This window comes from Cariama cristata, unplaced genomic scaffold, assembly GCF_000690535.1.
Source record: "Cariama cristata isolate BGI_N322 unplaced genomic scaffold, ASM69053v1 scaffold30460, whole genome shotgun sequence".
Lineage (NCBI taxonomy): Eukaryota > Metazoa > Chordata > Aves > Cariamiformes > Cariamidae > Cariama > Cariama cristata.
The window spans coordinates 440-22,484 of record NW_009594601.1 but is presented as its reverse complement, the minus strand read 5'-3'; the positions used below and the strand labels follow the sequence as shown (position 1 = coordinate 22,484).

The following is a 22,045-nucleotide window of genomic DNA, read 5'->3' as shown; positions in this document are numbered from 1 at the left end:
GGTCGTCCTGGCATGATGCATTAAAACTAGAGAATAGATCCCTGGCCCGGCATTTAAATAAGTGCACAACTGTACCTATATATAAAGTCTTAATGACAGGAAGACTGCTCAGGGCCCTGGGCAAGAAAATTTCTTGCAAAATGAGACTGAGAAGTCTAGGATTGCTAGAGTAGAGAGATGATTAAGAGGGCAAATAAGAAAAGTAGAAAAAACAAAGAACAAATGAAGAACTGAGATAAGAATCTCAATGAACTGGGCTGTCTTTTCTTAAATGACCTATAATTTACTGTCTAATTTATTACCTCATAAGTGAACACAAAACTGTCTGGACCAAAGATACTTGGACTAAAGACTGAAGCAGGACTGGCACGTGTATGGAATTGAGTATATGTGATTGATTACATACTCTTTATTGGCTATTCAAGGATTATGTGTAAGTAAAAGGTTTTGAAGAAAAGAATAAAATTTAGAACGAAGCACACAAAGCTGCTCCTGCTTGACAGTTTTCGCTGAGCCCACGGCAGGAAGAGGTCAGCTCGAGTTGCCCATGTGCCCAGAAACCCATGTCTGTCACCCTCAGTCACCCTTTGGAGTGGCTGATGCTGTCACCATTGGAGGCAACCACCGAGTGATCCATGAATACTGAATATCCCGTGTGCCCCTGCACCTGCCCTGTCTGCCCGTTCCAGCATCCTAATGGCTTCAGGAAGGCTGCATGGAGTTAAGTGATTTGCAATCCAGAGCCCAAATACCCGAGTGTGTCAGTCCCTCCCTCTGGCCCCTGGCATCCATGCGGAGTTTGTAAGTCTTGTTCAAATTTGCACAAGAACTTCCTATAGAATAAGTGATCTCCAGCTGTACAAGGTGGGGACACACAGCCAACCTTAATACGGCAGCTGTGGCACACACGCAAACATTCAACATCTGTTGGTTTTTTTTCCTAAGATAATTACAGAGCATGTTTGTTTCTTTCTTAAAACCCTATAAAACCCCATTTGTTTTCTTGCTCACTGGCTTTCTTTTTTTGTGATTTGCCCACCTTTGAGTAGCATTCCATAATCAGAAATTAAAGGCCACTTTTGGAGAATAAATATAAATTCTTATGACAAGAATCTTCTCTTTGCCAAACAATGCATTGCTGATGTATGAAAATCACACAATAATGCAATCAGCTTGGAAGCCAATATTGGAGAAGAGCTCCAGAGGAACCTGTGTATGCTCCCCAACTGAAAAGGCAAATATGTTTAGAGACCCAACACCCCCCTGCAGTGACACGGGACTCTCAGCTGGCAGGGAGACTGGAAGGGAGACACGGCTCGTGTGAGCCTCGGCAGTACATCTCCTCTGCTGGCAGCGATGCTGAGAGAGCTGTCTGATGCACACTAGGAAAGATTTTGGGTTCAATTTTGGGCTGAACTCTGCTCAAAGCGATGCAATCGTCCACCCATCTTTCAGAGCATGAGCTGAACTGGGCCAGTTACTGAGCAGAGCACCAGAACAGCCCATTTCATCCCAGCTATACCTTTGTCAGGGACAATGCTCTTGATTTGCTTGAAACAGCAGCTCTGTGCCAAGCACAGAGAGGGTGAAGGCTTTTCTGGGAGGTCAGTAGCTGTTACTGGCATTCCCAACAGCATAGCCTCAGGGCACCTTGTCGAGCATCTGACTGCCCGATATCATGAATGTTTGGAGGCCGTGGAACTGTTCAAAGAGGGGATGTCGGAGAGACAATTCATTACAAACCTTTGACACTGGTGAGCACCAGTCACGGCACCGGGACGCAGTGCTTGGTTTCAACAGCAACAGTTCTGCAAAAGCTTCAGGCACAGCAGGTCAGCTGTAGACATGATACACTGGTATGTGGGCTGACTTCTCAAGCACGCTTGGGAGCAGTTGCTTCCATGGGCAAAGGCTGTGTTCAGACCCCGCTGCCGACCCTGGGACAAGGGGCTTCCTGCTGCCAGGAGCTGCAGCATCGCAGGGGCTGTCACCGTGGCGGGGGGAACGGTCGCTCCTTTCCCATCCCAGTTTCCTTTACAGTGTGAAGAGCAGAGCTTCACTGGGACTGGAACTCATTTTCCATTGGACACTTTTCACTTTTTTCTCGTACACTAAGTTATTTTGTTCTCAGATCAGTGGGAGGGCACTTGACTGGGTCAGTTCCTCAGCCCTCTGACCCCTTTTGATGAGCAGTGCAATGGACCCATGGAATTTCACTTCTCCTCGTGTTCCCATCATTAAACTAGCAGTCATTGAGTGGCAGCCCTCACTTCAGTGTCTCTTACTTTTCCTGCAGTCAGTCATTGTGCTATGAAATTGGAGACTGTGAGACTAAAACTAAAAAAAAAAAAAGGAAAAAAAAAAGTCTGGGAATGCTCCTGTGTGTTTATTTTGCTTGCAGTACTCCAAATAAAACAGACTATTCATTTGTGGCTGCTTGCAGACTTTGCAAAGGGACTAGTAGCCAGTACTTGGTTTGTGAGCATCTCCTTCCCCGGCTGTGTGCCCAGCAGCCGTGCCTCTGGCCTCCCGGCACCGCTCTCCCCAGCACACTGCCGTCAGCCTGGCATGGCACATCGGGCCCTTGAGCAACCACCTGGTTCTGAGCAGGACCAACGGTAGCAGGCGTCCTCCCCGGCAAGGGAAATTCGCTTTTGCAGTGAGTTTCAAAGGAGTGCAAGTCTTACGATGGCAAATTCTGCCATGGGATGTGGCCCTGTGGTGGTCCTCCTTATTTTGCTTGGTAATAATTTAAACTTCTCTGTAAGTTATTATTATACGATTAAGAGTAGCATGGAAAGTGAGGATCAAGAACTTTTAACTAATCCTGGGATGGCATTTGTGCCAGGCTCAGCTCCTTTTCAGAGTTACAGTCCTTCTCCAGATGAAAGGGAAATGTTTGCACTTGTACGGTATGTCTCGTTTCCATTACTGTGACCAATCATCCCGAGTAGCTGCACTGAGGCGATGACAAACACACAGAGGTTTGATTATCCCCTCACTGAGGGATGTGGCAAAATCTCAGCATTTAAAATACAAGTGTAGGGGGTTTGAGCCATCTAGGCATGGGTGTTACTCACTAGCATGAGACTCAGTTTTCCAGTAATGCAAGTGACAGCCAGTATTGAGTGGAAATTGATTATCTCTGTGAAGCAAGGATTAAAAATAGAAGCTTTGTGTCAAACCCCACATATGTTTTGACTAAAACCTAGATAACAAGAAGAATGCATGAAAGACAGAGATTAGGCAGAGAACAGCAAAACCCAACAATCCAGGATTAAGGAAGAAAAAGATTTGAGTGGGTTAGTGCAATTAATGATTGTCAAGTGCCATCCTTGAATCCAGCAGGGACTGCTGCAGCTTCTTCTGGGTGCGTCTTGCGTTGCAGCTGCTTTGATCTGCAAACCTGCAAGAGACACTTCTAACTCATGGCACTAAACACCTGAGGCTCAGTTCAGCTCAGGTCAAGGTTCAGGGGGCTTGCGGTCAGTTTTTGAACCATTCACCACTGTAAGTCAATTATTTTGGATGATTAGAAACTCTTTCCTATAATAAAGCCCGGAATATTCCCAGAAAGGATGGTTTGTCTTGAAAAGGGCCATCCTCAGCCGTGTCCCTTGGTAGAAGTCTGCAGCACTCTTCATGCCTGGAAAGCTAATGCAGTTTTACGACCCTTTTGTTTCAATGAACTATAAGCACTTGAAATATGTTTTTTCCCTCCTGTGGCTAGAGCTCTGGGGTTCCTCAAGGGATGTGCATTGACTGTCCCAGCACAAGCGAGGACTGCAGAGTTTATGGCCTAAGGAGCGTCTGCTCCAAATCACGCAGTCTGCCCTTGCAGTGCCTCATACCATGTCAGGGTCTGTTATTATCACGTTTTACAGCATCCGCTGTGTTTACTGCAGCTGTCTAAAGTCGCATAACACACAATCACTGCTTTCACAAGAGGAAGTATTTCACCAGACTTACAAATAAAATAATTTTATTGAGTTTCTGCTTCTATAGCATGTGGCACATAAAGAGAAGACACGAGGTGTGATGACAAATTATGTATTTGTCCTTCACTGAACAAAGGGTTCATCTTACCCAGAAAAACAATGCAAACAAATGCCCTTCTCTGCTAGTCATGACGTTCAGCGAAGGCTGATGCTGTGACATTTAGGAAAATGGAAACTGAAGTTGACCTGAAGATTGTGGCTCATGTATGCGGTTCTGCTAACCTTGTGTGAGGAGAAATGGCTGCCTTGCTAGCAAATTTTGTTTTAATTTGAAACCAAAATATTTGCACTTACTTAATTTAATTACAGTGGACTAAACAGCATTAATGTACTTACTAAGTCAGAGAAAAATCCATGACGAGAAAGTGTCCAAAATCTGCAGATGTCTGATAAAAATTAGCTGATTTAGCTGCATTTGCAAAGCTAGTACTTGGGATTTTATAACTTCATTTTTGACCTCTGCAGCCAAGGAACCAGCAAAGTTTTATTTTTCAAAACTTGATCTTCCTTCAGGGTTTGGGCCTGAGAAACTTTTTTCATTAAGGAAGTGCTGATAGTTCAAGAAAAAGGTTTGGAAGCTTTTTTCAGTATTGGTTGCGTTTCTATATTTCCCTTTATCCTTTTGTTCACTCTTTATTACTAGGATCATATAAGAAATAAAGATCTAGTGTTCATGCAAGGATGTCACCTGTTTCTGTAACATCCTTCCCCCTTTACGTCCGAACCCCACTTGTGGCAGCGCAGTTCTCTCCACTCCACTCCAGACAACGTGGTGATGTGTGGGGGGAATAAGCAGTAGCTGCAAAGGGATCTTAAGAAACTGTTCATGCATGTAGCTCTAGGGAGACTTCAAAAACAGGGAAAAAAACATTTTTTTCCCCCTGAGGAATCCATGGAATTTTTTATATATGACAAAAGGAATTTGGGATACACACTACACAATCTTCTAACAGCTCATGAACACCTCCACATGAACAGGAAACCTGCTGGATTTGGGCTGACCACGAGAGTAAAGAGCTGCTCACAGATCAGAAGAGGTCTCTCGTGTCTTTCACTGCTGCTCTTCCAAGCAGGCGCAGAGGGTGCAGCAGGGCCAGTACAGATGTCCCCTCTCCTGGCCACCTGTGCTGTCTGTAGACACTCAGAGCATCTTTGCACTTTTCCAGCCTTCGTACACACTAAAATCTATTTTACATGCTATTTCACAGACCAAACTTCCAGCTCATGACTCAGTCCACCTTCTTCTTCTGGAAACAGATCCATATAGTAAAAGCCACAAAAAAAAACATCACCTTGGGAGACATGTTAAAGACATAGTTGACCACAAAACAGGTTTCTGCCTTTACTTACGCAGGAACAACTAGACTGGAAAGTCTCGCTGCTGCCACTGCTACTCAGCAACAAATTACTGAGACTGTAGGCCAAGTGCAAAAATAACTTGGTTTAGTCCCATTTTGCTCGCTGCGCTCTATATCATGGTGTGGGTGATGGTTTAGGCGAGGGACAGGAACCCTGGCTGTCAAAGCTCGCTGCCCGGCCTTGCCACTGGTGAGAGAAAAAAAGAAAGCAAGTCTAAGCAAACAGGAGAGATTATTTGAAATTCTTCACATCCCTTTACTGCGTTGCCTATCTCCTGTTCTGCAGTATTCTCATTTGCTCTACAGCATGTTTCAACTTATTGAATGCCTGCATTTAACCACTCAGGAAGAATTACTGAACAATTTATTGCTTTGTAAATCAATTCACAATCGTGAGGATTGCTCACAAAAAAAAGAAAAATAAACAGTATATGTGTGTGCTTCGAAGACAAAGTTTGCTCTCAGTTTAGCTTTCTGTTCTTTCCTGGTTTAGTGCTGTGGCCCTTTTGTTTTAGAAATACTGCCTAATTGCAAAATTACTTGAGTCTTTCCAGTCTGGTCATTTTACTCCACAGAAGCTATGTCCACAGTGGCAGAGACATTTCTCAAAGTGAAAATCAGATCAGAGAGCCAGTGGATGTAGCAAACATTTTTTTTCCATACTTATGGGATCATAAATTATTAGTCATTTGCCTTGGGGGCTATTATTACAATTCAAAACCATTACTCTGCAAGCTTTTGAGTACTTGCCCATCTCACCATCTCGTTTTATTAAATTCAAATGACAGATGATAGACATGTCCCAGAGACAACAGGAGGCATAGTATTTCCACTGCTTCGTACTCCCCCCGGATCAATTCCCTCCTCTCCTACATAAGCATAACCTCTTTGCTGGTTGACACTAATGCTTTAGCATGTAGGAATTTCACTTCTGTGGGTGAAAACTCATTTGGCAAATCAAACTTCACCCTTGCTTTGGCAAAGGCACTTCAAATGAAATGCAACTGAGAATGAGAGAAGAGGATGGCTGCATGGTGCTCACAGGAAGGCTGAGCAAGCCACACAACCGTTTGCAGATGCTGTCAGTGTCAGCAATAACAAAGGGCCTGGGTCCGGGGCAGCCGTGCCCCCTGCCTGCTCCTGCTCCTGCTCCTGCTCCTGGTCTGGAGGTGCTTCCCCCCTGCAGCCTGGGGCCTCCCCGGCTGCTGCGTGCTGGGGGGTGCAACCCTGCAGGTACCCCTCGGTGTCGGTCGGTGACACGCCACGAGGTCTGCTGTCCACGGGACGGCTGCTCATCAGCGCTGGCCCTTTCTGGGTCAGGTCTGCCCATGCAGCACACAGAGCACGCTCATGTCCATTTGAAGCCAGCTGGCAGAGGCTGTGCTTTATGGTTCGCTTCACAAGTCAGCATTTTGATGGTTATAAAGTAGGGGCAGAGATAGGGTCAAGAATTTGGCCAATTTCCTTCCCCAAAGAGACCAGTCAGTGTAAAGTAACTCACCATGTAGGTTTGCATTATACAGACTACATTTCATCAGGGCTGAGCAGAAATGAATGAATGAAGAAGATGGAAAGTTTGTCCTTCCAAACAGGCTACCTTAAGATAAGAAAACAGTTTCTTCTGTGTTTCTCATGTCAGATGTATTTGCTAAAATTCCTGAGGAAATGATAATATGGATACAACTTCCCCATGAGCATTACCAGTAAAACAGCAGATAAGCAGAAATTACAATAGGTATGGGCTCTTTGCAGAGTCCTCAGCATGCATTATTCTGCCTGCAGTTACAGTGGCAACATTTGCTACTCCTAAAATGTGATGAAAACTCTTCCAAGAGTGGGTTCAAGTGACCAGTGCGCCATGAGGAACCTGGAGATATTTTTCCTTCATTAAATTAGAAAAGGTGAACCATCCATTGTGCAATTAACAGTCAGAAACTAGAAACAGTTCAATGAAAGTCAAACATGCCCAAAAATCTGCAAGAGGCTGGTTTTGCATATCTTTAAAGATAAATGGTTGTTCTTCATTATGGGCATGACTTAGCTCTCAGCAAAGTTATCAGTTTTTATCTGGAGAAATGTTTTAAATAAATGCTCCCATGCTGAATGTCAGAAGTACTTGGAAACATCAAAGACCCATTTTGCATTGCACTGATGATGCTACTCCATGATATCAGACAGACTTTGTCTTTCACAGATAATAGAGAATTTGCCAATTTTCAGAAGTCCCCTTCAAAGTCTGGAAAGACATGCTATAATTTTATATTTCTTTATATAGACACATCACTTAACCTGGCTGATGGATGTTTTGAGAAACGGTGAAGAAACGGCAATGGGTGGGATAGCTGAAGCACACCTGGGAGGCTGAGGCCATGGCACCAGGTGCCAGTGGGACCTCGGGGCTGAAAAGTGTAAACAGTTTTGTGCTGTGGACGAGAGTTTCTTGTCAGAGTAACTTCAAAATGCAACGGCAAGTGGGATTCTCATCTTCTCACAAACTCTCCTAAATGGCTGTGTGAGGAGAATAGTACTTATAAGCCTGTAATTAATGATTCATTTGTACATGTTCTCTTTTTTAATGATGACGGTCATTAAAGAAGTGCTGTCATTACAGTTTGTTACTCACTGTTGATAAATATGGAGCAACCAAAGACGTGAAATGTAACAGGAGCAAGTTTCCCTAAAGGCTCCAGCAATGAAAGAGAGGAAAGGGCAACACTGGCTCACAAAGAGCCCGAGTCACGCTGCCAACCCAGAAATGAGGTTTCTGGGCCATGTTAGCACAACAGTGTGGCTGGTGGAACAGGCCCAATGCTACCCAGGGTCCTCGTGCTGGGCAGTCAAGGAACCATGCCTGCAACCAGGAGGAGGTCAGTGGCCTGGCCCGGGGAGTGCAGCCCCAAGGACACCAGCATCCGTCCGTCCATCCTGCACCACCGTGGCAGGGAGCTGGGGGCCAGGGCCAGTCCGTCCTCCTGGTGCAACAGGCCTCTGGTGATAGTTTTCCTGGTGACTTCACCAGAACCTGTGATTCTGAGCTGTGGTCAAAATATGGTGGAAACACCTTTTTTTTGGCCAGAGTTTTTTCAAGGCATACTGGGCAGGGCAGTATGTGTCTAGGCTAGCAAAGAAATTCCAGGTTCCCCACTCTTTTCTTTGCCCATCTGCAGTCCTGAGCTGTGTGGGGAGAGGGCCAGGGCATCTAACTGCGAAGTGGCACAGGGGAGACGGCAGCAGGCACTGAGCAGCTCTGTGCTCCTGGGTTAACAGCTTCAGCCATCCATTGTTCAATTTATACATTCAAAAAGACAATTCAATCCTAGCTTTCTTGCTTTCAGTTTAGGATCAAGCAGTCAATCAGGACAGACACTGATGTACAGCAGAGGCCATTACTAATCACTAGAGCAAACACAGAGACAATCATGAGGATCAACTAGAAAGCAAATGCTCCATTTGCTGGTGCCTGGAGGCAAACGCTCTTGAAGATGAAGATGAAGATGACCACTCAGGATGCTGGCACAGCCTGAGCTCACCCCCATGAAGACATGAGGGTGAAAAAGGGGTGAAGGGTCAGCAGCTTCTCCCCCAGCATCTGTGGGGGGCAGATAGACCAGGTAGCTGGCAGCCCCCGGGACCTGGACCGACAGAGCTGGCAGGCGGCTCTGCCACAGCTCTCGGCCACGACCCTCGGCCCCCACCACCCAGCGCACACCCCCTTGGCCTGGACAGCTTCTGAGCTGATGGGAAAGCACACAAAGCCCAAATTGCTTTTCAAAAAATGCACAAACACATATGGAAAAGATGACGCAATTACTTGTAACCAACAAATAACATTTCTCATTAATTTCTCTCCAGGAGCCCGTGCCTTTTCTGTTTGGGTTTTTCTAAGCTGCACTACAGATTTGCAGACAGCAGTGCTAAAACTTAAAAGGGCAAATAAATACAGGGACCATTTGCTTGCTGGCTCTGTGCACTGGCTTGTGGCAGAAATACCAGAACAGATGATCAGAGGCTTTTTTTCTTTTAAGCAGAGCTCCTGACCTGTGCACTAGGGGGTGAAATGATTCACTCGGGTTTTTTTTTCCAAAGTCTTGGGGGCTCAGCAGTGGTTTTCAAATTGTATTTTAGAAGGTGAGTCATCTTACATGCCTGCCTTTGTTTCTCTGAGTTTCGTCACAATAATTATGTCTTTTTTTTTTTTTCCTATTGATTATCAAAAACTTTACAGGAGTCTTTCTTTCAAACTCCCACCTGCATCTGAAAGATAGTGTAGTAAAGTCATATAAATTTCAAACTGGAGAAGGAACTCCTGCCCCTGAGTCAGACGTGGCAGCTGCTATCATGCTGTGAGGTGCTACAGATGATACGGACGTTGAGCTAACTGATCAAATGATAGATCGTTAAGCATTTATGCTGAAACCCAGCGGTTGCCGATCCCTAGCTCTCCGTGGCAGTGTGAGATAGCATATGTTGCCTGCTCAAACAGCTATGGCTCATGTGTATGATGCTAGTGTTTTAGCATGGAAAGGCTAATGAAAGCCTGGTACTGCTCACCACCCAAAGGCAATATTACTATTATACACAAATTGCGCATCAATTTAATTCTGTTTTGATTTACACCAATTCTGCACAGCTGACCTGGGCGGTTACTCCTGATTTACAGTGGTGCAATATGAGATCATGAAACGCCTTGTATGCAAGCGAGTACAAATTTTCAGATTTCTGTTATCTGATATATGTATCTCCACTGTGACTTAAACTAAAATATTAATTGCCAGGTTTTCCCACTGGGTGTAATCGACCTGGGTCCGGGAAGTGAGGATATTCCTCTGATAAACCCTGGCTCTAGACAAGGCCCTATGGCCACGTTTCATCTGCGATAGAGAAATGCCCACGAAGGGATGCAGCAGTAATGAAAACCGCTGCAGAGCTCTGCTCGGGCGGCTCGCCTCACCTCGCACGGCTGCTGCTTACAAATGCTTGGAGAAAAACCTGCAGAAGAAGCAGACCTGCCTCTGGGATGAGCACATCTGAATTTCAGAAACCAGCCTGATGAATATGAGCTGGGAGAGGGAGCGCTGAGCACAAACTGCATTCTTGTTAGAGGAAAGAGCAGATTTCAAAGAAACGTAGAGTTTCATGCATAGTAATTCAGACTACTGTGGAGGATCATCAAGCCTTGTATCTGCCTTCCAGTAAAGCTCAGTATCTGAACTTCAAGGAGAAAAATAAGATGCTTTTTGTTATGTACTTAGTCTGCAGCTTTGAGGGACAATGCCTCCTTAGCCCCAGATAGAGTGGGAGGTTTTATTGCCTTTATTATACCATCACTGACCACAAATTCTGGCTTTCTTTTCAATACCTGAAGTGTCAGTAGCATGCGTGCCATTTTCTACATCTCTCTCCTCCAGAATTTATGACCTAAATCGGGCAAAAACCGCAGAGCTCTATAGGAGCATGAGAAAATGGAGTGTGAGGAGGAAGAAAATGCTACAGATGGTCAAAAAGGTACCTAGGCATTTCACCCCTATTTTATCATCTGGGGCTGCATCAAGTGAATCTCTTTCTCTGGAGATGCTTAGAGCAATTACATTTGTTCTATTTATTCTCCCTCAAAGACTTGAAGATGAGTCAACAGAAAAATCTTTTAGGATGAAAAAATTGAAACTTGAAATAGGCAATATCCCTGGTCAATTTGTTCTGCAATCAGAGCAACATTCTCTTTCCTTACTGCTCTCAATCTCTAATTAAAAACAAAACAAAACAAAACAACAACCCTATACAGTAACAGTCACATCTGTAAATACAGTCCCTTTCATTCTTGCTTTCAAGCTCAAGGAGCTATTTTGAGACAATACAGAGATGCTTGTTTTCTAGAGTATTTCTGGTGAGAAAATTCCCTCAGCTCATGTCATAAAATCCCAAGTGAGAGTAGAAGCTCTCTGAAAGCCTTGAACCAGCTCGCTCATGCACAACACGTGTTAAAAGGAAAGAATAACTCCACACACCTCTTTGAAAGACTTCTTTACCTCCACTAATGGATGCCAGTGCGCGATGGGCTTGCGTGGGTATGCTAGCATCTCATTCCAGTGATCTCTGCCCAGTCCTTCAGCATTGACCCCCACACGGCAAACCCCAATAATCTCGTTGTGACCCACTCTGAAGAATAATAGAAAAGCAACACAATTATCTCTTGCTTAGACTGCCTGTACACCGTCTAACCAAGACTTCTGACCTCATGTTATGGGAGTGCCGCGAGGCATGGTGCTAGTGAACATGGGCTGTCCTATCTGCACGACGACAGTCAGATCTTGTCTGCTACTGTCAGCGTACACAGCCCCCAGCACAGCGAGGCACTGCCATCACCAGAAATAATTATAACAAGGATTTGAACTGTAGATCAGTCCAGATACAGAATCTGGAAGGATGTGTGATGTAGTGGTGTACAGTAAGAATAAGTACAAGTTCAGTAATGGATAATTCATACAGCAATTGCTGCTCAGAGTGAGACCATTTGCTTTCTAAAACAGGATGATGGTTTGCAGGACAAGCAAATGGCAAAAGAGAACACAGTACTCACTCAAGAAAATGCCATAAAGCAAAGGACCAGCTTTACCATACTTACTGTTCTAGCATGCAATTTCCCATAACCAGAAATATCAATGTCACTTTAACAATAAATCACCAGAGACAGACTGATGCCACAGTGCTGTGCAATCAAGGCCCTGATACTAAGGAAAAGGGCTATGGAGGAGGAAAACCCGCTCCCAATGGGATGTTTTCCCCTCCAGCTCTCCAGAGCCTTGCACCTACCGATCGTAATCCATGACGGAGATAAGCAGACTGACTTGATCCATGTTCTCTGGGGGAATGTCAAAGATTATTGCTTCATTGTAAGTGGGATTAAGTGTGTTTTTCTTTATGGTGGTTTTCTTCTTTTTCAGTCTTCGCCCATCACAGAGCAAAGACACTTTGACGTATGGATCTAGAGAGGAAGAGATAGGAAAAAGCCTTCTGTTTATGGAGGTTTATTTTGTTACCATCATAATATAGAAGCAGCGTTATCAAAGGATGAGCTGTAAGTTACTATGAGCCAAAGGCACTACTCAAATTGACTTTTAGAAAAAGGGATGTCTGTGTACTAGTTGAATCCACCATTTCTCATACTGGTGTGAGTGCTGACGTGAGGTTCAGGCACTGGAGAGCCAGCACTGCAGACTTCTTGGAAGAAAAAATCAGCCATTTTCATCAGTTTTTCTGTGATAAGGATTTGGAAGCGTAAGAAGGCCCCATCTCAAACCAAGAGCCAATATTCTTCAGAAGATGATAATGGGCACTGAGCACTCAGGCATTCTAGCTTGCATTAATTGCATGACCACAGATAGCAAACTCAGTGCCTTCTCTGAAGCAAAACTGTAACTTTTTCAAAATTTGCCTAAGAGAGCAAAATGTAATGCAGCATTTTGACATTCCAAACAGGCAGAGGAGGTTATTTTACAGGGATCAGTTCCTGCACTGCTACCAAAACTCAATGTAAACTAACATATTGTATAGCAGAGTTACAGTGAGTAGAGGGGAATTTTAAAACCCATTTTCCCAACGTCAGAGATCAGTAGAAAGAAAAGTTAGCTCTGTTTCACATGCTTTCCACTAGCTGCTCATGGCAGAATGCCCTCAAGTTACAGTCAGCTTCTGTTTGCTCTAACAGCTGCCCAGGTGATTTCAGTGCATTTTCAAGTAACAGTAAATGTGCGACGTATTATTACAGAAACGTCTAGCTGGCTTCATCTGAAGTGTTAATTCTCAGACATTTCATATGGCATCAAGATTCAGCTAGGTAGAAATGTTTTCTGCAGAGATCTTCTACTGCATTGTTAATGCTTTTTATACAAGTCGTCAATGAGATTCAAATACTATGGTGTTGATCTCTGGAAAATAAACTGCTTTTTGTGTTGAAATCCAGAATTGGTGTACGCTGAATTTGCAAGCCAACTCTTCGGAACTGTGAATGCATACAGTCTTCAGGTGACTTTGATCCTAATGTTTGAGTACTGGCCACTGTACAGAGGAATGTATATTCACCTGAGATTTACCCAGGTGGCCCGCAATCCTTCCCTGATCTTGGGGTGAAATTGTTGATTCTGGTTGTAAGGTGTTGTCTGATGGAAAACTCCCTAGTCACATAAAACTGCTAGGGTCAATATCTGCAATAGATCTGAAGTGTCCAACCTAGGAGATGGATCAGAGCTTTGACCCTGCAAAACCTTCAGTGGGGATGGGAAACTGCTGGCAGTCTCCTTGGGTAGTATATTCATGTATATAGTCTAAAGAGTTTAAAAGATAATTTTACTTTTAAAATTTTGTTCATACTTAAAACATGGACAAAGCTTTGTCAAGTGTTTCCATGATGATACAGCCTTGGCATCAAAAGATGTATGCCCACTATCCATTGAGGCTACCTTGAGGGAGGAGGAAGAAGTGTGGCTGCAATGCAGTCCTCCTCACTCAGCCATCAAGCACCTACCTGAGTAACCAGTGATATCCATAGCTTTGAGATTCCTGCATTTAATGACTGTTAAGGTGAGGCGACCTGCAGTTGGTAAATAACAAAGGGAAAACATGATCTCTCCCAGGTCGACGCTTTCCTTTAATAAAACAGAGAACACATTATATTGGATGTGCAAGAACCAGCTAGACTGCCTCCACCCTCCACCACAACGTTTCGTGCAGGACCCATGCAGCACTCGCACTGAAACAGGCTTTTCTCTATTCTGTCATATTCAAGTGAATGACGCTTTGCTATATGGCAGTGCTTCCAATGTATCCCAACATTATTTGGCTAAAAATGAATATAGGGAACTGGAAAAAAGTGTGTGTCCAAATGTTATATCTTCAAATCATAGTTAAGGATAATCTTCCACAGCCTCAGTGGGGTATGTGCTTCCTATTGCAACATTACAGCTAATGCGCTCCTCTTTTTCTGCTCCACAGCTAACACAGAAGTGAAATGATATCCAACACCAAATGAAGGCCATTAAGGAAATTATATTAGTATCAAGTTTTGCTTGAATGTACAGTATATATCTTCTAGTGCCAAGTGTGTGACACTAACATCTATTTCCTCAAACAGAGGAATGTAATACAGACGCAGAGCGAGATCACAGAAAGGTAAGACCTTAACATGCAGCGGTGCCGTGTTCCCTGGTTGTACACTGCAACAAATTCAACGAGTGACTTTCTAGTACAGCTGGTGTCATCGATTCAGTAATAGAGGTTTACGGACTTTGTTGATGCCTAACATTTCAGCAGAGAATGCAGACGTCTCCGAGTCACACGATGATTTTCTCTGAAGTTGAGCATGAGTTACTAGATAGTGGTAGAGCAGGGGGTCATAGCTTTAAAACAGAAGAGAAGCATGAAGGGCCCCATTTAGTGGCAACTGAGCTCTCAGGTTGGGACCACCAACCCCTTTGAGCCGCCTTCAGAAACCTAACAAAAGCAGCATAAGGCATGCATATTTATGTACATAAATAGTGAATTAACCAGCAGATGGCACTTAGAAACATTTGGTAGTTTCTGGATTACACAGAGGCCAATACAATTTACCCTTTTAGTGCCCCATAAAACAGCTTTTACGTATCACTTTTGGTAACTTTTGTACATGCAGCATTATCTACTATATCTCCTAAAAGCCCGTTCCACCATTGCCTTGCTCATGGGAATTCAGGAAAAAAAAATAAACAAACCAAAAGAATTATCTAAACTAGAAAGCATTATCATCTGAAGTCAGCAGAAAGATTTCCAAACACCTTCCAAAAATGGATTTAAAAAAAAAAATAAAAATCTTATTTTGTACATACAGATCCCACATCTGTAGAGCAAACCACCCTTTTATTTTTGGAAACAGAGTGTTTGATTCATTTCAATGTGATATAATGATCTACTGAAAAGAAATTGTAGCTGTTAGTAGTAGAGTAATGGAACTAGAAAGACAAGTAAATGCAGTAGGCACTTAAAGCTTTGCTAAATGTTAGGAAAATAGATCTTGTTGATAGATGAGATTTTTGCCAACTGATTTCCTTCTTGTTCTCTGGTAAGGCAAAGATTAGATATTTATTCCACTTAGATGTGCAGAATGCTAATGAACGTTATATAAAAGTCTTGATTCTTGACAAGACTTCACTTGACTAGCAAGTAAATTGAAAATCTTCTCAAGCATAGAGTGTACAAAAGAAACAGTGGCAGCCAGATGTTTTCTGGACAGAACAATATATGACTAGACTTGTAAGTATCTAAACAAACATTGTCTCAGAAGGCACTACTTGCTGGTAAATAAGAGTTTAATACTCTCACCCGCTCAGAGGTCCCACTCTGCTCTCTCGCTCGCCTTAATGAACCAATAGCATCCTAAACCGCTTTCCTTCCAATGTGACAAAATGATCTCGAGTCACAGCCTCATTGTCAGTGACCAGTAATGAAATATGTGGAAGCATTTACTGAGTTACTATTCCTCTACCTTTAGTACTTCTTGATCTGTCTACTGGGAGCTAAATTCCTTGCATCACAAAACATTACTAAAGGTACCTTATTAAGGTAGCAGGATCATTTTCATTACACACGAAAGAGCATTTAGAGCCCCTGCAGCTTCTAACTCTTGACTGCATTTCAGCCATGGCCCCTTGAATGTAACGGGTGCCCCCAAGTCAGGCTGCTGTTGTGGAGGAAGAGCAGCAATGGACAAGACCACTGAGCGCTCCGAAACGTTGGACAAGACCACTGAGCACTCCGAAACATCTGGCAGTTTTACCTCTGGTGTCGCCTGCACCCTGAGAGCTGAGCCGAGCCACGGTTCTTGCTGCCTGATTCCAACGTGACCAGTTTTAAGAGGACAGGGAGCTCAGTATTTTATGGAGCCTCATTTACTTACAGTGTCTTAAAATGGCCACTCAAAAATTATGATTCGCTTTTTAAAAACATAGCACTTCTTGTGTTCTTGCTACCTTTCAAGGTATTCTTCCTCTTTTAAGGTTAATTGCTTTACATAACAAAGAGCCTGAATAAATAACTCTGCACTGAGGAGGCACTTCATAACGAGTGTCTGGAACCTGCCACAAACACTGCCACTGCATCAGAACTAAGCTTGAGGACTGGGTTTGTACCTTTTCACTTAAATGTCTCCAGCTCCAGTCAGACACTGCAGCTACCGGTCTTAGCTATAGACTTTACTGACAATAGAAAATAATTTAAAATGAACATTCTGAAATTATGATTAGAAATTATTGTTCTGTTCCCAAAGAAATGACCACGTGAATCTCACTGTGTGCTGGCTGTACTGGACACTATATCCGCTGCACAGTGCAACAGCAGTTGGCATCCAGACGACACAATGGGCTGGGTCTGTTCTTTCATACGTTCTTTGGTCTGTGTTGGTTTGGGAGGGAGGAGGGCAGGAAACCTTGGACACAGATGTCAAAAGAGAGCAGTCCTATATGAGACCGCGCGAGCACCCTCTGGGCATGATCTCATCTTCTATTCCTCTCCTTGCACTGAGAGGACCTGTTCAGGATATAAAACTAGCATAAATTGTCTTTGACCTCATTGTATTAGGTCAAGAGATTTTTCTTTGCAACCATAAATACAAGAGAGTAAAATGTGTCCTGTGGGTACATTATTTTCTTTCAGATTATAGACATTGAGACATTTCCAAAATTCATATCAGTACCTCTTAGGAAATAATGGAAGCTCTGAATCAATAACCTTTGCAGACTTGAAACCAAAAATGTTTCATTGATTCACAAGCTGTACAATCATTAATTAAGTAGTTGAGTGCTAGCTATTTGAATAGCTTATATCATTGCTTAAGTGCATTCCTATCTTCTTACCCACACGATTGATCTAATGTATTATTAGACACCCAGAGCTTTCCTTGGGTTTTATGAAAACTGTATTTACTTTTCTCATTTTTGATTAAACAGAAATGTCCTTGAGTGTGTTACAACTGTCTGAGATGTACTAATATTGGCCCATTCCCAAAGAATGGCACAGAGAGAATGAGGAGATGGAGCCAAGCGCGGCACTCGACATTTCTGTGGGAGCTCTGCAAGGCTGCTACAGAATGCGTCTTGGGCATGATGTTCTCTCTGCTCCTCTCACACCTTCTTTGGAGGCTTTTCCCTCAAGCATCCTTCTGTTGATGTCTCTCCACCTGTTTTTGTGGTGGTGTTTTTTTCTCATTGAATTAATTTATGTAGTCAGCTGGGAAAATGTCCACTATTTCTTGCAGAACCATACCAGCAAAACACAGAACATACACATGCTAAAAACTCCATAACCTCCTCCTGCAGCTTCGTGTTTTATGTGGTTTTCCTTTAGTGAGACCCAGTGTTACCCCTTCCCAGTTTCACTCCTGCCCACAGGTCTTTTCCCTCCAAACTCTCCAGGCTTACCACACTCTTTGTGTGCTGATCATATAGCAAGGAGAGGGAAACTCCCTGCCACCACACAAATGACTGCACCCCAGGATTCAACACCACTAATTTGAAAGTTCATTCCCCAATACAGAAAGCAGCAGAGCAAAGGTAGGAGAGGAGGTACGAGGGAAGTTGTGGGACAGATTTTTGCAAGTCATGGGGTTATGCCAGTCACTAGGAAAGACTTGACACGGCCCATGCTTTCTGCCACAAAGATGCGGACATTTCATATTCCAATTTCAGAAATATCAAAAATCATGACTGACTTGGTGTCCAACTGCAAAACAGTTCAGACATTTGTTTGCCCTCAGAACCAGCCAAGTCCTCCCGGAAGGACAGTGGAGAAGCAGACAGCTATTATGCAGGGCTTAATGTCATTGCTTCTGCACTCAGTGATCAATGTGAGAAGGTAGGTTCTCCCGTGAGCTACTTACAACACAAACTGGCTGGGACTTTTCCTTCTCTGATGCTTGGCTTCACTTTCAGAGGAAGTTCAACAGAACTACTAGAAGACCCACATCAAGCTCTGGAAGAGTTGCCAGCAACACATCAGACAACGGTCTTGGTAGAGTAAAGCCCAGTACCTCCAAGGAGTTGGTAGTGACCCTCCAGAGCTGTTTCTTACTGTTATCATGTGCATGCGACAGACAACCAGAACCTGAGACCCTTCACATGTTGACGTGGGGCCAGATATGGAACATAGTGAAACCCTCAGTTGTTTTATAGCAAACCTGTTATCAGTGTGACTTGTTGTGGGTGAGATAACAGCAAGTCACTAAGTAAGGGGATGAAGCTCCAGTAAACCAGGATTCTGGTAAAGCTGACAGGCTTCTGAGTACAACAGCCTTCGCCACTCCTGCGTGTGATGGCTATGGGTCCCCAGGGCTAATGGTACCATCTGCAGGGAGGCAATAAACTCATCAGCTGTGAGTTGTGCCGGACTTACAGTCAGAAAGAGAATCCCAACCCATCCTGCCGCGGAGCCATTCACCGCACACTTGATACCTGTCCTCTGCACGCACAGGTACCACGCACTACAACATGGCACTGTGCTGCAAATGGTCCCAGGGCAGGGACAACCCTCCAAAGCAGATACTCACCGTCGTTGCGTACTGAATGTCCTTCCAGATGGAAGTCTCCCGGGAAAGGTCTGAGGCCTCAAACAGGTTCTCCAAGATTACTTCTCCTATCATATCATGCCTGGAGAACCTGTCAAAGTCAAAGACGCTCAAATGGAGCTTCCTGCTTGCCAGCTCCTCATGGGGCACAGGGAAGTGGAAGGACTCATCGAAGGTGGGATTCAGAGTCTTCCTGTGGACTCGTGTCTGGAACTTGCGCTTTCTGTCAGGCAGGAGGTAGATCTTCACATAGGGATCTGAGCTGCCGCAGAAGTCTTTGGCTGGCAAGTCAAAAGCCCTGAGAATTCGAACAGTCAGCGTCTCATTCTCATAGTCGTACTTGAGAGTGAAATTAATTTTCCCACAGGTCTTTGCTGCCTCTTTTTTGAGGTCTTCGGAGTCAACAGATTTTTGCTTATAGAGTTCGGGCTTAATGCGACCAATGCTGGTCGGTTGCTCAGCCACAGCCGGTGGGTCCACGCCATAGTCCATGCTGGATACATGCATTTGCCGAGGAAGGTGCCTTTTGAAGGAGATGTGCCTGCAGGAGGAAGACATGACAGCTGTTATCGGTTTCCAACGACATTTCTCTCCTTTTTCTCCTGTGGACTACTAATGCTAGGAAAGCAGGGAAAGTACAAGAAAGTACAAGGTGCTCCTGACCTCTGTGCAGAAACCACGTACATTATGGAAATGGACACTGAAGGGAACACCTCCAGTGGTCAAAGGATCCTATCCAGCAAATTTCCTAACTTTCAGAGCATTTGCAGTGAGCTGCATTTTTTCACCTGTTACACAAGTAACAGCCCACAGCTAAATATGAGAGACCCAACAACTCCGTTACTAAGCCATAGACAACCCAGTGTGGTTTTTTTTCCCACCCTCAGTCTATACACTTCCAAGATACTGGCACTAAGTTTTCCTCAGGCAAAAAAAATCCTTTTTGAAGTGAGAGAATCACAACCAGTTCAGAAAGTTAGGTTTTATTCTGGTGTTGCTGCTTTCAAACTTCTCCAACAGACTCTCATCGGAAACCAACAGATAATTCTTGACAGGGAGGAATGCACAGCCTCATCTAGAAGCTGTCTTTTGCCTCGAGCTACCCTTCAGCACAAGAGAAACTGTGTGTAAGCAAAGTTTTATTTAAGCGAAGCATAAAAGCTTTCTGTGGACTCATAGCATTAGTTCAGATTATCTGGTGTTTACAAGAGCGGTATATGGAGTTATTTAACCATACTAAGAACTTGTACAGCCACGTGGTGTTCTCCACGAGGAGACCTCACTTCTCCTTGGCAGGTTCCTCAAAGGCATTTTGGCCTGGGCGAGGCTGGGCTGAGAGAGAGATCCCAGACTGCTGAGGTTGTTCCCCAGGGTGCCCATGGCTGGCTGCCTGCCTGTGGTTCATGCTGGGCTTTTTTGCTTGAGGAAGTGGGTTTGAAACCTTCCCACATACAACCAAGTCCCACTTTTGTTTGTCCTAATTCAGACAGGCTGAGCTTTTGCTTTCTCCTCCATTGGAAAGGCGTAATAAAAGCAGAATGAGCGTGTGCATGACAGAGAGGCAATCAGCTGTCCAAAAAACGGTGCAGTTAAATAAAAGACTATGTGGCACAATTGCAGGTGGCACCATGTTGATTTTAACTCCAGCTTCTTCAAACAGAAGGCTGTGATCGGTGCCTTATTAATTCTGCAATACTGCAGCCAATTTTCTGAGCAATGTCTGTTTTCGCAGTTGCACTCCCTCACACATCGCGGGCACGGCCAACAAAGCAAGCAGAAGTGCTGGGGCACAGCCAGGACCCTGCGATCACCCTTTCCTGTCCCAGTTTCACAGCATTCTGCGTCAAGGAAAAGGTACCGTATTTCTCAGTATTCTTGCCGAGAAGGTGTCTCGGGGTTCATAAAGCCTTATCCTGATTTATTGAGTATGATGTTGACATCTCTGTCCCTGGCTGAGGCAGAGACACACAGTGAGCACAAGCACTGGGCACAGCTGGTTCTAAGCTTGTGCAGTGAGCGACAGGCCAATTCTGTTTATCTAATTGTTTCTGCTAGGAGCCACAACAACAAGAGAGAGCAAAAAGGTCTAATTCTGTCTGACAAGCATACCATCATTTATACTTCAGCCTGCCTCTCATGTTGGAACAATATTAAAATGGCCAAAGCATGCTGATGGCTTGACACAATGAGGTCAAGTCACAGTAATAGGGCTTGAATCCTTGATTTTTTTAAAAATACCCACAGTAAGCCAGTCTTCACACAATAATTGGTTAATAACCAGTCTTTGGAAAGTAATCCAGCATGTAGATGGAGTGCTTTCTTTAGCATCCCTGAAGGTATCCAAACCTCAGGCTCCATCAAATGCTTCTCCCGCTCTGCCAGCTGCCTCGAGGAGCTGCATCCCTGCAGAGCACTGGGTCCCACTCACCTGGTAGAAGACGCAGGCTCCGTTGTTTGCCTCTGGATCCGTGTGCGTCGTATGATGTGGTCTTTCATGGACATCTGGACCTCTGCAGGGATGTCTGGCGATGTGTGGCTGATCTTCACTGCTGCCTCCAGGAAACTTATGGCACCTGTCTCCTTGAGCTTGTCTGCCATGTTCTCCTTATTGCAGCCTGCCTCACTTTGCAAGATGGCCAGGTTAGAAGAAATGGCCTTGTTCCTCCACGGAACCCAGCACAGCTTCCAAAAGAGAAACAGAAAAACTGCCACCAGGGCCAGTCCACAGACAACAACTATCACTGCAAGGAGGCTGACGGAGAGCTCTACAGGGGGAGAGAAGGCAATAGTGACAAGGAGAGGGGAGGAACGGGAAAGGAGAAAAGAAAAGAAAAATGGTGAGAAAGCCATAAGTAAAGGGAAGAAATGGTCCAAACTGACCTATATCATGACTAATGGAGAGCTCTTAGCAGGTTCCGCAAGGAAGAGTCAAACCCAAGTGAGCATCCCCTGACGGGTTCAGATCCGCTTCCTGCCCCAGACACACCTGGGGAGAAATGGGTGTTTCCAGATGGCCAGAGCTGTAAAGTTTTATACTGTGATGCTTAGACTGGCTATAAAATATCATCCATCATTTGTTTTGTGGCACTGGGAAACTTCTGAGT

The 22,045-nt window shown here is 44.4% G+C and overlaps 1 protein-coding gene across 1 annotated transcript; it reads right to left on the bottom strand.

Annotated features, from left to right (window-relative positions):
• Positions 1 to 5,366: 5,366 nt before the first annotated feature.
• Positions 5,367 to 21,701, bottom strand: SYT6 (synaptotagmin VI). Its single transcript, XM_009698670.1, has 6 exons — positions 21,370 to 21,701; positions 18,924 to 19,482; positions 13,878 to 13,998; positions 12,167 to 12,338; positions 11,362 to 11,512; positions 5,367 to 5,543 (listed from the first exon to the last, which is right to left on the bottom strand). The coding sequence occupies exons 1-6, from the start codon at positions 21,537 to 21,539 to the stop codon at positions 5,472 to 5,474; spliced, it is 1,245 nt and encodes a 414-aa protein (XP_009696972.1). The 5' UTR covers positions 21,540 to 21,701; the 3' UTR covers positions 5,367 to 5,471.
• Positions 21,702 to 22,045: the final 344 nt, after the last annotated feature.

Coding starts and splice junctions, on each gene's coding strand:
- SYT6 (XM_009698670.1), bottom strand. CDS start 21,539: ATGGCAGACAAGCTCAAGGAGACAGGTGCCATAAGTTTCCTGGAGGCA. Junction 13,999..18,923: donor ACATTCAGTACGCAACGACG/GTGAGTATCTGC, acceptor GTTTTATTAAAG/GAAAGCGTCGACCTGGGAGA. Junction 5,544..11,361: donor TAAAGAAGTCTTTCAAAGAG/GTGTGTGGAGTT, acceptor TTCTCTCACCAG/TGGCAAGGCCGGGCAGCGAG.